The sequence below is a fragment of the Morone saxatilis genome, unplaced genomic scaffold, assembly GCF_004916995.1.
Source record: "Morone saxatilis isolate NCDOM2014 unplaced genomic scaffold, NCSU_SB_2.0 Contig20, whole genome shotgun sequence".
In the NCBI taxonomy this organism is placed as follows: Eukaryota; Metazoa; Chordata; class Actinopteri; family Moronidae; genus Morone; species Morone saxatilis.
Window position 1 is genome coordinate 7154354 of NW_023339763.1, and position 16018 is coordinate 7170371.

General features: G+C 38.9%; 1 protein-coding gene across 1 annotated transcript; it reads left to right on the plus strand.

The window, feature by feature from the left end:
- Nucleotides 1-37: 37 nt before the first annotated feature.
- On the plus strand, nucleotides 38-6435 carry cunh5orf15 (chromosome unknown C5orf15 homolog). The gene is made up of 3 exons (XM_035666178.1): nucleotides 38-195; nucleotides 2544-3433; nucleotides 4489-6435. Exons 1-3 carry the CDS (start codon nucleotides 72-74, stop codon nucleotides 4621-4623), a joined length of 1149 nt encoding a protein of 382 aa, XP_035522071.1. The 5' UTR covers nucleotides 38-71; the 3' UTR covers nucleotides 4624-6435.
- The last annotated feature ends 9583 nt before the right edge of the window (nucleotides 6436-16018 follow it).

Consider the following 16018-nt stretch of genomic DNA (forward strand, 5'->3'; position numbering starts at 1 on the left):
CTCACTCTCACTCCCTCCCTCCCCCTCTCTCTCTCTCTAAACCACGCCTTTCCACTCACTCACGCAGTAACATGGCGACGTGCAGGAAGATGGTGCGTTGCAGAAGAGATCTGTGTGCTCTTTTCCTGGTTGTTCTCCTGCAGCTGTTCGTCAGCGGCTGCCTGTCAGCTCCGGTAAACACGACGAAAGCACAAGGTAAGTTAACAGCTATATATATATATAATATATATTATATAGTATATATTAAAAACCAACCAACAATACTGTTAGTTCGCTAGCCTCGGGTAGCTAACTGTAGCTAGCGGGCTAGTACGTCATGCTAGCAACCGAGACTGTCAGTATATCCCATAATAATCATAAAACTGTATTTAAATTATATCAAAGTGTTACAGTGCAGTGGATCAAACCAGTAATATCAGTGAGTTATTTGACGACCGTCTTGTTTTGAAACGTAATCTGTCACAAAACGCGTCACCAAGAAAACAGGAAGTCATATTTTATAATCAAACTTAAAAAGCTCGTCAACTTTACAACCATCGTGAAACCTATACCGAATATAACCGAGTGCAACCCGTTAACTTAACTCAAATATCGGTTTTATGATAACCCCCAAATGATCATGGCAGTGTAGTTAAAGGGTTTGTGATGCCCCGCGGGGTCTCCAGTGATTTGTGGTGGCCAGACAAAGTGAGCAGGTCCAGATGTCCTTGTCATATATCTGAGCTGCTAACTGAGCCCCTGTCAGTGCAGTGGCCCCACTGTTTATTAAAGAAAAGCCTTCTGAAGTTCATCAAGAAGGAACTGGGAACCCACAGTAGAGGCTGTAACGTTGCTCTCAATGGCAGGCTCTGTCCTGCTTAAAGTTTATTGACTGAAATGTGTTTATGAAGAGATGAGATAAAGTCAGTAGTGTTGACTGATTTTTACGGCCTGTGATCTTCTTTTAAATAACATTTTTATGTCATGTTACTGCATGCATGTGGCTGCCAGGTTGTAGAATTGTGTTTGTTATATGAAGCCCATTTCTTCTTTATAATATAGTTGTGCCTCGCCGTATTCACTCGAACCGCGAATCTCTAGGTGTTTTATTTTCTCTTAAAGTTATTTTCACTTTATATTAATCCAGAAAGATCAATTACATCAATATGTGATGCACAAGTCATGCATTTATAAATGATTTGTCACACCAGTCTTGTGATCTGACATTAGTAATGGATGCATTCCCAAGTACAATATCCTCTTGTAGCCTGGAGCCACATCAGTATCTGATTACAACATTTACTGACTTAATATTTCATCCGTTTGTGAAATCATATCTTCACATATCATGTGCTGTCCTTATGCTGAGGATGTCCCTCTAGTGTTTATTCTTGTGGGTGTTGTCACTGGGAGGGGAACAGAGCTAATCTTTATACAGAGGGAGGATGACCTTAACTTGATCAGCCACTATTAAGTAAAATATTTATTTAGCCAGAAATACAAACAGCAAAATGACGACAAATCGATAAAGAGTGGAGGCAAATCTGCCGTTACTTGTCGGTGAGATGTACGATTTAAGGAAACACTATAAACATACTAAATATGACGACATTTGTCAAGTTTGACCAAGCTGCTCCACCTTAAAGCTTGGATATCTTACATGCTGTTTCATACAGAAAAGCCCATAACCTCATTGCTGCCACAAAGATCTTCTGTTCAGTGATTATTTATGCTGGCCATGGCCAACGTGTATGAATAGTCCCTTTCTTCTCTCGGGTATGTCTTATCCCGTGCTTCAAGTCCCTAGTGTTCTCCTCCTGTCCCTTCCTCAGCAACGCCTCCTAGTCCCACAGGATGAAATAATGTTGACACTTGTTGGTTAAATGGTGTCATTGATTCAGGAAGGCGGGCCAGATGCATGAGGCAGAGTTCAGCTCTCATTAAAAGACACAGCCAGGAACTGATTCAGCTGTCGAGATTCTTGAGACTTAAAACACTTTATTTTTTTTATTATATTATGAAGCTGAAATGTTTGTCTGCTTTACTGGAAACTTTATGAATTGGAAAACCTGGCTAGCATGGGCGTATATTCAAATGTGTCAGTGAAAATGTCTTATTGAGAGTAATGAAATGTGGTCAGTGCAGTGAATTACAACGAATTTGCCTTGCCACCACATTGTGTCTTAAAGGAGAGAAGTTACTCATTGTCAGCAGTGTTTGTGGGATTAGGTTAAATTGCAAGGGAATGCATATTTTCACACCCAGACAAGCTGTTGTGAGTGAAACGTGAATTTTTCAGTTATTTCCAAAGTTGACTCTCTGTGATGGAGTTATGAGTGTGTCACTTTAGATGAAAGTGTAGCTCAATAAACTGAAAATTCAGATTGGATTCAGACTCATTGCATCACCAGGAGCAGGTTGACGTAGAAAGTGGTCAGTAAAGTACCCATCCTTCATTTAAAATACGTATTTTCTTTACTGTGCACACGTTTCGAATGGATATGTTCAATTATTTTAAAGGAGTATTTCTTCACCTAACATGTCTTGTCCCTCTTACCTGACAGGGCCAGACGAAAATCAAAAGGCAAACCTGTCCCCGGCTCCTTCCTTGAGCCCTGTGAACAAGAAAGAAGATGACCCAGAGCAGATGTCATCTCACCAGAGTAATTCCAGTCAAAACACTGTACCAGATCCCAAGAACCCTGTACCACCTGCTGGTAATCGCTCAACAACAACAGCAACAACAACAACAGCAACAACAACAACAACAACAACAACAGAAGCTCCTAAAGACAACCTCTTAACAACCGTTCAATCAAAAACATCTAAGAAGAAGGAAACGCATCCAGTTACTGTCATTGATGACTCTGATTCCCATCAGCCAGTCAACAATGGAGGCAAACAACCAGCACCACTTGCTGATAAAAAAGATAAAGATGAAGATGAAGTTGAGGAACAAGAACCTGTGTCTACTGAAACTACTTTAGTCTCTACTCCAGAAGCTCCCTCCACCTCTGTCAAAGCCCCTGAACCAGCTAAACCTGCAACAGAAGGGCCAGAAGTCCCTGCCTTGGACTCCAAACCCTCCAATGCCCTGAACCCGTCCACAGAACAGGACTCTGACTCAGACCTGCCGGAGACCACCGACAAAGAGCCAGTAACTCACGCCGATCTGGATGATTACTCAGACGACGACGGCGACGACGAAGACAACAAAGGTAACTACGGATACAGCGACGGCAATGACGGCATGGACACTACGTATGAAAGCAATGACGACGGCAAAGACCTGACCGCGAACAGGCTGCAGCCGGCAGACGGGATGGAGGTGACCCGTTACAAGGGAGCAGACGGCTACAACACAGAGGATGAAGACTCCCACTTCTTCTTTCATCTGGTCATCCTGGCTTTCCTGGTCGCAATCGTTTACATCACTTACCACAACAAGAGGAAGGTGAGCATTGGCATCACAACAGCTGGGTTTTTTTCCTGGCTCAGAATGGGATTAATTCTGTTCGATGAACTAAAATGTCTGTTCTGCTCGAGTGAGTGAAATCCCAATTAATGACGGACATTTTCAGGAGTTGCCCTTTAACACATGTAGCACACAACAGGAGATTGTCCATGTCAGACACATTTTCACCCGACTGGCATGTGTAATATAATCTAGCGGCTGTGGATGAGAGGGGAGTTGACTGCTTGAAGTTTAAGACATTTAAGTTTATGTTCTGCTTATTCAACTGTTGTCTGATAAGTAGCTATCGAACACATTCAGAAAGGATTTGAATTGCTAGTTTCTTCTCAGTTCGGATTTCGTGATTTTCTTTCACTGCTTGCTAAAACCTCTTCAGGAAATGCTTTAAATGCTTTCCTTTTGTTTCCATTTCCAACTTATTAAAACATTCAGCTTTGGATTTGGAAGGGAATTTCAGTTGATATCGATAATTATTGATCATTTTTCATGACCTATTCTTAATGATAAAACGGGTGGAAAAATGTTATTTAACCACTTACATAGTAACAATTTGAATGTTAATGTTTTGGCATACAGTATTGTTGCTGAGTCCCTCTCCATTGTGGACTGCCTGTGGATTATTTCTTGAGATGTAACAGATGTAGGACGTGACTGAATACATGTAGAAGCGGTGGAAGCGGCTATGGTGAATCACACATAGCACGCTCCATTATTAAGGGATATAATAGGCTGTTTATGAGCCAGGACGTATTTGATATGTGCTCACATGGTGAAAACTATCGATATTCTATTGAACAGTTTTCTTCTTATTGATGAAATGTGTAGAGGCACAAGATCTTTCTCTGTCAAATCTGTAGAGGAAGGTTTTATAATATATATTATGCTGACCCCATGTAAATTTGGGTTTTACAGCTGAAGCAAGGATTCCAATTATGTAGTCTTTCATCTTTTCTGCTAGCCTGTCAACCAAGAAATATTTTAACTTGATCAGCACTTGTACATCTATCAGATTAATTTGATATCCTTCTTTTCAGATCTTCCTCTTGGCTCAGAGCCGGCGCTGGAAGGACGGCCTGTGTTCCCGCAACACCGTGGAATATCACCGCCTGGACCAAAACGTCAACGAGGCCATGCCGTCCCTCAAGATGACCCGAGACTACATCTTTTGATCCACGTTCCGAAGAACAATATGTCCAGACCCACACGGAGCCAGTCGGCCTTCCTGCCTGGCCAGTCGCATTGTTGAGATGCTGTGCTTTGTCATGGAGCTTGATTGATGCTTTCTCTTGCTTTACAGGCCAACTGGAGAGCAGGGGGGTGTTACGTCTTTGAGATAGAATTATGTTTGTTCAGGACTCTTTTTGTTCTGCATAGAGAGATTTTTACTGTTAATCTGGTTTTCTTATTTGTCATATTATTTGAATGTTATATGTCGTTTTTCTTTCTAAATTAATAACTGATTTAATATTTTGATTTTATTAGGGGTCTTATAATTGTCTTTTTTGGGAGTGTTTCAGCCTTATGGTCCCTGTAAACATATTTTTTTGCCTCTTGGATATGGTCTTAATATGTTTAATACTCACTTTAAGAGTAGGGAGAATTACATGTTAATGTAATTTAGATCACAATATAATGCTTAATTATACGAGTTGATTATTTACCCCAAGATTAATAATAGAATTTTCTCTCAGCAGTTAGCCAAGATATGAAATGACACACACAGCATATGCTTTTCAAAGCACTTGTTGTTGTGCCATGCATACTTTTGTATTGTAAAAGTGTGAGTATGCAAAAAAAGCAGCAATCGAAGAGAAGCTGATACATATATATGCAGTCATTCCAAAAATTGTCCACCGCTCATGTTGAAATGGTCTGTCATAAATCTGACCGAGTGTACACTATAAAAAAAATTAAACACTGGGAACATTGATTTAAATATATAAAGTCAAAATACTCATTAATGTTTCATATAAAATTAATCAGACCGTTTTTTTTTAAATCAGGAAATAATCACATTTTCTTTGAATTTGGAGAATGTAGTTATTTTTCTTTTCTATTGCTTTACCATCATCTACAACAACTTGCGTAATAGCCTTTTCATTTTACATTATGTAAGGGATGCAAAATCCCTTTTACATGTTGGGAAATTAAGCATTAAGTCAGGAGGGTGACTAGTCTTCAGGTGAGGGGTCTGCTCATGTAAGCATAAGCCATTTAAATGAAGACAGACACTGTATATTCAGGTTCGAATGTACTAATATAATGTATGGGAGAAGCTTTTATTGCCAGACTTTTTCCTTGTTCATCAGTTTATATTTGTCTTATAGAGTACTTCTACTGCCTGACTACTTCTACTGCCCAGATTTTGCTATGCAGAAATCCTGGGGCTGGCCCTCTTTGTTTTATGACTTCGGTGAAGTCTCTATCAATCATTTATGGTCTTCATTGTATCGGATGTGTTCCCTCATGCTCAGACAGACCTTTAATTTTTTGTTACTTCCTATCAGAATACAGTTTTTTTCTGTTCATCAGGCATTTTGCACAGCCTGCGTGGCTGGTTGTTCACATGAGCACCTAAAAAAAAAAAAAATAATAATAATAAAGCCACAAACAAACATGAGCAGACCACATAGTTTTTTGTCACTCATGACTCTTGACTATTCATCACAGCCACAGGATGTTTTTTTTTGTCTGTTGCCGTCTCATGCCTTCAATTTAAAATGCCATAAATGTCACATGAATCCACATATTCGTGATCAATCTTTTGTTGCCTCCCGCCAGTTGTTTTCACCTGTCACAGGTACACAGTGGGTAGATAGATAATGCGATTTGCACTGTGCTGTTAAGTCATATAGCTAGCTATATAATATGAGGGGAGGAGGTTTCCTGCGTAAAGGTGATGGATCAACGCTGCTCTTGCAATCAACAGTAGAAACTGTACAATCTCTTTTGTCAATAAAGCACAAATTGTGTACAGCGTCCTCCCTGTGTCTTTTATTTTTCTGATTGATGCTTTTAAGTTTAACCTGCTCAAGTGATAGATCTCAGATGCTCTTCTTTTTTCAGCTTAAGAAAGTATTTACATCACAGAGCCTTGTGCTTTCTTTTTGCAGTAAAAGTCCAGTTTAACTGAGTTGGCATCGCTATCTAGACTGGACAGTTTGCTCGCAACAGTCACTTTGATCTCCTTTGATCGTAATAGGCTCAGAGGTTGTATCCTTTCATTATGACAGCCATATACCGAGCTGAAAATCTGTGGTTAAAAGCCATTATATATTTATAGGGCTAAAAGTTGAAAGGACGTTTAGATTTAAGAACAGACTAAAAGTTTCTGCAAAATGCCATATTTTCTACATTAGGTGCAGTTTTTAAACTTTTAATTTAATTCTAAATTATTCAAATGAAATAAAAAACAACTTCTGCAGTGTGAAAGGGTTTAAGCACCATCATTTTCCATCTGACTGTCATTACCTGTATGTAAATTGAGATCAACTGATCAACACACTCCAGCATCAGGACTGCTAAAAGGAAAAATAAGTAGTTCACCACAAGGAGGCAGTATGTACACACAAATAACTGATAAAATAAACCTGTATGTTTCAGTCGTCAGATCTTCTGCTGTGTACTTTAAGAAATTGAATAATGGTGGACTGTTACCACATACTGCGTAAGATACAAGGCAGCAAATACATATGGGTGTGTGTCAACGACTCCATATTAAAATGTTGCCTGAGCACATAAAAATGTAATCTTAATATTGGTTATCCACTGTTTTTCCTCTCAGTATGACACAAATACAGGGGAATTAAAGCTGAAAATCATCCAACACTCATATACTTTTTCCTATAAGTTTTGGTGGGAACCATATGTGATTACCCAGAATCTCTTAGATTAACACCAAAGGGAGAAAAACTGAGCCTGTGGGTCTCTCATATTCAGAATCTTTAATGTCACACAACACCACTGAGACGGATTGTCAGGACAACAAAAAGTATAAAAAGTGTACCGTGCAATGTCTGTCTTTTAAAGCTGGTAAACAGCAGAGAGTGACAGGACAGATGGAAGCAGAGAAAAAGAAAGACAGACCAAGTTGGACATGCATATCTTTGACTGTCTAGTTTTCATTAGTGGCTGCCACAGTCTGTTCCTGCAGAAGCATTGGTCCTAATGTACTACAGATACACTGAAATGTCACTTCTTAAATCTTTTAAATGCACCATGACATAAAAAGGACTTAATCCAACAAGTTACATCCAAAGAAAATTTCTTACATTAATTCTTTTGTAACAAAGAATCTCTACAGTGCATTGCTAAAAATATATAGAAACTATTTTATCTCTCAGCTAGCAGTCAGATAGATATATACTTTATTGTCCCTGTGGGGACATCTGACTTGGACTGTACAAAGCTAGACCTTTCATCAAAGCACATATTTTCAAGGGCGGTAATCTTTATTTTAATGTAGAACTTTCAAGTGACTTTAAGCAAAATACATTTTTGACAAGGAAATATATAATATAACATTAAATATAAATATATTAATATTAAGCATGATTTTGCATTAATTATTGGACAGAACAATAGGACTTAATCCTCATTCTTCAATCCTCATCGCTAAAGGTAATGCTTGATTCTTTTGCAGTTTGAACAAAATGATAGCTTGTATGAAAACTGCACAAATTAAACTAAAACTAATATAATTTTAGGGGTGGATCAGTCTGATCATCTTAATATGCTATGAACTGAGATTGGATTTGTATTTAAGCCCACAATAGGTATGTGTTAACCCTTTTTCAATTATATCTTTTTAGTCTATAGGTTGGACAGAAAGGTGTGTGAAAGGTCACAGATGTGTAAAAGGTCCCTTCTGCGTCCTATTAACACATCCCTTTTCAAGACACTGAACTCCTACCTGCTAATTCATCACAAGCTGTGCTGCATTAAAGCATCTGCAGGTGCCTCAAATGTAAAACCTGTGGAGGAAAAGGAGAAAGGGATGGCTGCTGGGTGTGTGTCATCAGCAGATAAGATAACCAGGCTTTGTGAATATTTGTACAAAGTTATGCCAGGCGAATCTATCTGAGAGACAGCAGCAAATGAAATCTACCAGCTGGAAAAACTCACAACTACTTTTAATCGCTGGAGTGTGAAGATCATGACAATGGTTATCCAGTAGCCTTTGAAAAGGGTTTTCTAACTTCCATAAGAAATATCTCAAAAGAACATCATCCTTCAGCTGAGGTTACTAGAAGTATTAAGGGTAAAACTCATTTTAGAGTCTGCTAAACCTGATTTGTTAAGACTTCTGCCTTCAAAATAGCCTTCAAAATAGCTGTATTATTATGCAAACAGGAATCAGTCCCCATTGTAAATGGATATTCTTTAATGATCCAACACTAACAAAATACTAAAATGCTCTAAGATAATCCGTTGAGACACCTGGTGCATTCTCTAATTTATTCTAACTGAATGAAAGGATGATTAATAAATCCCTTTCTCGCATGATCTTTTTTGTATCAGTGATTACACAATTATTCACAGAAATCAGGCCCACACTCACACTATAAATATTCTAAACTAATCTAATATTAATCTACTGTAAAACAAAGAACAGAAAAAAGAGATTTTTGTCTCTTTGTCTTCATGGAAATCAGTCGGATTTGGCAAAATATTATCTTATTGTTTTTTCGATCATGTTGAGGAGATACTTAGATATCTAGTATAATTTCAAAGAAATGAGTGCTACCAAAAACCCTACCTTTACTTGAACTTGACTTTTCTTTATTATGATGATTGTAATGCAGGTATCTACAAGATGCAGGTAATGCATCACCAAGCAACTCATAACTATAATACAGTAACAGCTTAAACAGTTGCAGGTTTACGGTTTTTCTTCTAGCAGAAAGAGAGATCACTAACATCTTCCCATGGTAACCAGGAAACAACTGGCAAAGCAATAACGGTAATGACAAGAACTCACTCAGCTGGAATATGTCTTTGACCCATCGGGTTGCTTGAGTGAAACTATCCATCAAGGACAATTCTGACGGATATTGACTGATTCGGTTTCTCTGTAATAATTTCTGTATTTTCAGCATCTGTCGGATTAGATCGGCTCGCCTTTTTTATAACCTCTTTCCAGCAGGTATCCGGTTTTCATATAGACGTCAATATATTGAGCGTCAGGAGACCTGGAGGTACAGCAGATAAAACAGTTGGGTTAAGGCCAGAGCTTATCAAAGCACATGCTGTAGTGATTAGATCATGTGGCCTGGCCTATTACCTACCTCCTCAATGGGAAAGGTCAGTGGAAAGACTCATGCTGTTGAGTCCTGCTCAAGAGAGGGTTTCTGCAGCATTGGACTTCAACCCCTTTGCTCACCAGTAAGTATTTGGTGTGTAAGATACTGTTTTATACAGGGGTGTGAAAAAAGTTTAGCCAAAGCATAGGACAGTGCAATTAAGTCAATTTAGCAACTGGACATTCCTAAAAAAGTTATATTTATTGTGCTGACACTGCAATGCCTTGTGTTATTTTTGAAAGAACTTATATGGTACAACAGGAAGAAATATAATGATGTTGTTGACTTTATGGGAAATTATTTTTAGAGAAGTGAAGTAAATGTTTATCTATCTTCCCTCATCAGCTCACATCAAGATGCCCTTGACCCCCAGCTGATCCCATTTTGCCAGTCAGCAACCAGCAGTGCTGCGGTTACAGTCAGCAGCTACCGGCTGTGTGCGTTCGTGTGTGTGTGTGTCAGGTGGTTTGAAAAACAAAATCTCTTTTCAGACCTGGATTGATTAAAGCAAAAAATAAACATCAAAAATCTGACATCATGAGACTTTTTGACTGTCCAATAAGATAATATTGTACTTATTTTTCAATTTAAAGCAGTTAAAGCACAACCATTGTGTTACACATACTGCATCACACTCGTTCAATCCCCTTGAGTGTTCTTTGCTTTGTTGAAAACATAATATAACCCCAAATATTCCATGTACCTGCTTATAGATGGATGAAGAAGGGAAGCAATCATGAAGGATCAAATACCCAACAACACTTGTAGTAATGAAAGACACGCCAGGTGTTATAGCCGCACAGGTCCCAAACGTGTCTGATAATAAAGTTGCTGTCATACCACAAGTGTTGCTAGAATTTTGCAATATCCTGTGTTACAGCCTCACAGCACCCAGTGCAAAGTGTTACCTGAGTCAAACCGTCTAACAGGTGACTGTTAGAGTTAGGCTGTGTGTATTGTGGCAAGTGAAAGTCCAAATCAAAGTGTCGAGCTGAACAAAAGGCTTTATTAGCATCTCAGCACCCATACATTTGCTGCTATTGACTGATATACCACAGATTAATTAATCAAACACAATCATGCCAGTAACATTACAGAAACATGTATAAACTAGGTCTGGGGTCTATAACCCTGTTGTCCTACATGCTGGGAGACTTTCCATTCCCCCCGGTTTGCCACAATACATGTCAGGATAAATTGTAGTAAATCCAGGGCAGAGTGTGGGTTCTTTTGGTGGCATAGAAAGTGCAAACACAGCATAGTGTTAAGATGGGGATTTTAGGCCACAGACCATTTGTAAAGGCAAAACAATGGAAGCTTTAGAGTTTGTGTTTCTTGGATTGACTGGAATTCATTCAAGATTTCTGACGTTTGATAATATTTTCAGGCAGCACTGTGAGGGACGTTCAAAGTCCCCCTTCATGGAAAATACAAACATAAAAAGTGGTAGCTTTTCTTCTTCCTTACCTTTGTGAACCTGTGCAGAGCTGGGGTTACTTTTCCAGCTTCTTTATATTTAATTTCCTATCTGTGTGTTTCATAGCCAAGAGTCTCCCAGGAACTGCACATAAGATCCACAGTCCAGGCTTTATGTTTTCTCCATTCTGTTTTATCTCTCAGAGTTTTGTGTCTCTGTGTTGACAAAGCTTAACCGCTCCTTGTTCTTTATCTTCTGCTTGGCTGGCATTAAGAGTGGAGCCTCTTGCTTTTCTCTCTCTGCTCAGAAGAAAATACAGGGGCCATCATCTTTATGGTTTGAGAGGGTGGAGGCTCAGTGACATGCCAGGGAGGCAGAAAAACAATCGGGGGGCATCAAGCAGAGGTATCCAATTAGGAAAACATATTGTGCTGCACACACAAGAAAGTATTGTGAGAGAAAGGAGAAGGGGGTATGTATATGTGTGTATAATATGTGTGAGAGTGTCCTTTATCACATGTCTCCTGCTCTCTTTATGCCTCTGTCCTTCTCAAGTCTGTTCTATTTATGACTTGTTAATGTTTAGGGAAACGTTGTACTCTGGCAGCCTCAAGTGGCAACTGGACAAAACTGTTGCATTTTTTTAAAAGTCTGAATGTCTATAAAACTGTGACCTCCTTGGATCTAGATTTGGTAAATGATGACAGTGACAGAAAGAAGGAATGGGATCTTTTGCAACCATAATATGTGGGTAACCTCACGATCACTGTATGCCTCTTGGTTACTGGTTAAAACAGCAGTTAAGTCATAAATCATAAATAAAATCAATCAATATTTCTGTGAATAATACAAGACAAAATGTGTTGCTTGCAGTGATGATCCTACAGAGAATTATCACCCAATTTGTTTCAGGCAAATGCTATCAAGATTTGATCTTATTTTGGTTTTCTGGCTTAACATTCTGCTATAATCAGCCTCCAGCTGCAGTAGGCAGCTGTTTTAAGCAGAAAAGCTCTGGAAAACCGAATGGCCCACTGTACTGTTCCTGTGCACTCATACAGTAAACAGCAGACAGACAACCTTAGTGACTAGCTACTAAGGCCCAGTCTCGCACCAAAATGTGTGATTGATCCACTGGAGGATAAGATGTAAGATAAGATGTTTCTTGATCCCCTGTGGGAGAAATTCAAGTTTGACACAGCAGCCAGACAGAGAACAGAGGAGGAGGCAACAGACATTTCCCAAAATGAGATGTTCTTACTTCAGAGTTTACTCATTTTAACTTGTGTATATCATTTAAATAACATGACTAATAAACTTATTTTAACCCAGACTATGATCTTTTGCCAATCCAGACCAAGTAGTTTTGATGCATAAACCTAACCAAACTGCAACAGACACCTAAAATGTTTCTCTGTCTGATTGGACATTGCATATTTATTATTACCAACTTGACAAAGTGGAGTGGTGTGTTTATTACATGCTTTGGTGTGATTGGTTGGTTGAGGACTTTTTTTAACATCTAGCAACTAAAAAGCCAGATTTCCTCCCCCCTCATGTGGCCAAAATAATCAATGAATCATGCATTATCTAATCTGGAGGACTTGCCTTGTGGAGGGGCATATCCCGATTATCAAACATTATATATTAGAAATGATGACATTAACAGATCTGGAGGCCACCTGCTTGGTATTTAAATGTGTAAGGATGCATACATAACCACAAACAACAGAAAAGTGTGAGTTTTAGGTCAGTTGGTGCCTAGAGTGCATGTTGCCCTAGGATCACCTAGTGGTTGAATCTGCCCATGATTGTCCCAGTCTGGGATCACTGATTGCTAACAGGCTACTGGCTGAGCCAACAGAATAAAATCAGTTCAGAGTTGCAAGAAAAATCTAACATCCCTATCTTCAAAACAAACGTTTGAAGTGCACCTGTCCCTTCTGGCAATAGACTTAAAGCTGCAGTTTAAAGCGTTGATGTTTTAATTTCTTCTCCATATTAGATCCTTCATTCTGTCGGCTGTTTTAAGTCATCTTCAAAGTTCTTGTCACAATCTACCTTACACTGATTTTTTCTTCTTTTTTCCTCCCACCTGCATTCTGAACATTTTATCTTTCCTAGTCATTTGTCTTTTTTATCTGTATCTTTTCTCTACTTGAGGGAGTTATTCTATCCATCAAACCAAGATCCAAAACTCTTGCTTTCAAATGTTTCACTGTATCTGCCTTCCTCTCAGACGGTTTGGATCTGAACATTTAATTTCTGTCTCATTTTGCTTCTCTGTCTCCCTTTCCTCTTCTCTTTATCAATCTCCCTTCTGTTCTTTTGCTTCTCCTCCATTCTTTATCCTCCCTCCTCTCTCTCTCTCTCCGTCACATCGTGCGTCGTACTTCTCAGCTCTGTCTCAATCTCATACCCTCCTTCTCCAGGTATTGCTGTTGCCACTTTGATCTTCCTCTCCCAGCCTCTGATAAGCAGCCTGTTTGGTGGGCGTACGTATATGTGTGTGTATTTTTAGGTCTCCTTTGGATTAATTGGCCCTCCTGTATTTGGCTTACTCTCCACAGTATTTCTCGGCTTTGGAGGAAACAGTCTCATCCTGTCATCCTCTGGCTACAAGAGATTTCTGCCGGAGGGCTTTTATAACACTGATCCCACTTTTCTGACATAGAGAGAGAGGAGTTGGTAGTTGTCTTTGGTGAGGGTGATGAATCCATTTTTTAAGAAAGTGGGAGATTTGACATGTTGTTCTTAGACAATTAGCAGAATACTTCTATAGTTCTGCACATTAACATATACCAATTTTTGTGGTGTGAATTAGCATGGATTTTGTAAGGACTTGGTTAGTCTGGATGTTTTGACTAATTTATTTGTATCATTAGTTTTAATAATTAAAATGTGATCTCATGGAATAAGTGAAGTTTAAAACTATTGGATCAGCTTAGGAAAGTTTCAAGGATGTAAACATCGGCTGACAAAGACTTTTTGGTTTGAGTAATTCATTCAGTTCAGGTTTGTTATTCTTATGGAACCTTGGTGTTTGAATGTAGTGCAGCAACATGTTTTTTTTTGTTAAGAAACAGAAACACTGAGCCAGTCTGTTGATGCAGCAGGGGTGCCAATGCAGGATGCTCCTGCAAAACAATGCAGTGTGGCTAGGCAGAAAAAGTTGAGCCTGATTTCAAAAAGTTAAACCAATCTTAACTTTTTCAACTTTTGCTGCAACACAATGTTATCAGGCAAAGCACTGCATCCAGATACATCGAAGCAAATACATGTAGGCTCACCTGGTAGAAGACATTTCTACTGTTTACCATTGTGACGAAAGATAAAATAATTGCTCTCTATCTGGGAGTTAACATTTTGAAGAGCTCTGGCATCTGATAAAACATTAAACTGTTCCTCCAAGTGAACTTCCTGGACTGAATTTTGTTGTATCACCTGTCTCCATACTCTAAAAATGCTGACCAGGTTTGTCAGGTCTACTTAGGTCAATTAAATTATTTATGTATGTGTTTATGTTTATATTTATATTTATATTCAAAGCGTATGTTACTTATGGAGATGAATATTGATTTGAAAGTACGGCCAATTGTCGATATGTCTAAGTCAGGCTGACACAGCTTTATGTTTAACATCAGACACCATTTTCTTTTTTTCAATAGGCTGTCGCTTTTTAATGCCTCTGCTTGTTAGATGACTAATTAATTCCCCTCAAACTTTCCCTCCCTTTCACATTAGGTGGAAAGTGTGAAAAAGTGTTGATTATCTGCAAGCCTCGTAGCTGAAATTTCACACCTGAGTGACAAGGTGATCTTACCTCTTAAAAGCAATAGAACTCTCTCTAAAACCTGCAGTGAGTTTAAAAACACACAGAAATTCAATCTAACCAAATGTGGTAGGAACAGAGAATCCAGACTGTTCACCACCACTGACTAAAAGGTCACTGATTGTGAGGAAGGAAGCTCTGTGCCATTGTGTGTGTGTGTGTGTGTGTGTGTGTGTGTGTGTGTTTGATCATTCAAGTCTTAAATGTCTTTGTCTTTATTTTATTTATCCAGAATGAAAGAGTACAAAGGCATAACCTAACCTAACATAACATAAGGAACAATATCCTCATCAGTTTATTTCTTGATTTCATTCTCCCACTAAGCTATAGGTCAGATGTCAGTATAATTTTGGTCAGTTTACTTGTATTAATGCACCATGTATCTGAGAAAAGCTGTCAATGTTTTAAAGTCATTAGTTAGTTAGCGGTTGCTAAAAGTAGAACGGTTCATCACAGATCACACAAAAGTTTTAGAGGGAACCACTTCCTGATGATTTTGCTATTCTGATTTTTCCTGAGCCAAACAATGTAAAGCTAAAAATGTAAAGTTTTTCCCGAGGGTGCATGTTACTGGCAGCAGGAATGCGTTTTCCTCGTGTACATGTGCATATGTGGAGCGGCCTTGTGAAAAAGATACAAACAAAACGGGGACTGTGTATAGGAGCTTTGCTGCATAGTGGTCGAAAACCCCAGAGGATAGTGTGGGAGAAAACCGTAATCCAGGCCAGATGTCTTTGGGTCCTTTCACACACTGCTTACTTCGTCTTCAATAAAACACCTGCAATATAGCAATGCAATATAGATTTACTCTAATATTCAAAAGTAGAATATAGATAAACAGAGCTAGAGCATGGATCAGCTATGTTCCTCTACACAACACTTTCTCTTTTTTATGCCATTTTACGCACTCCTCCTGCTGCGGGCTTTGTCGTGATTCCCTTGTTCTGCTTCTGCCCATAATTTTACCCCCTGTATCTAATGGTGTCCACATTCTTCAAACCCCAGACCACGGC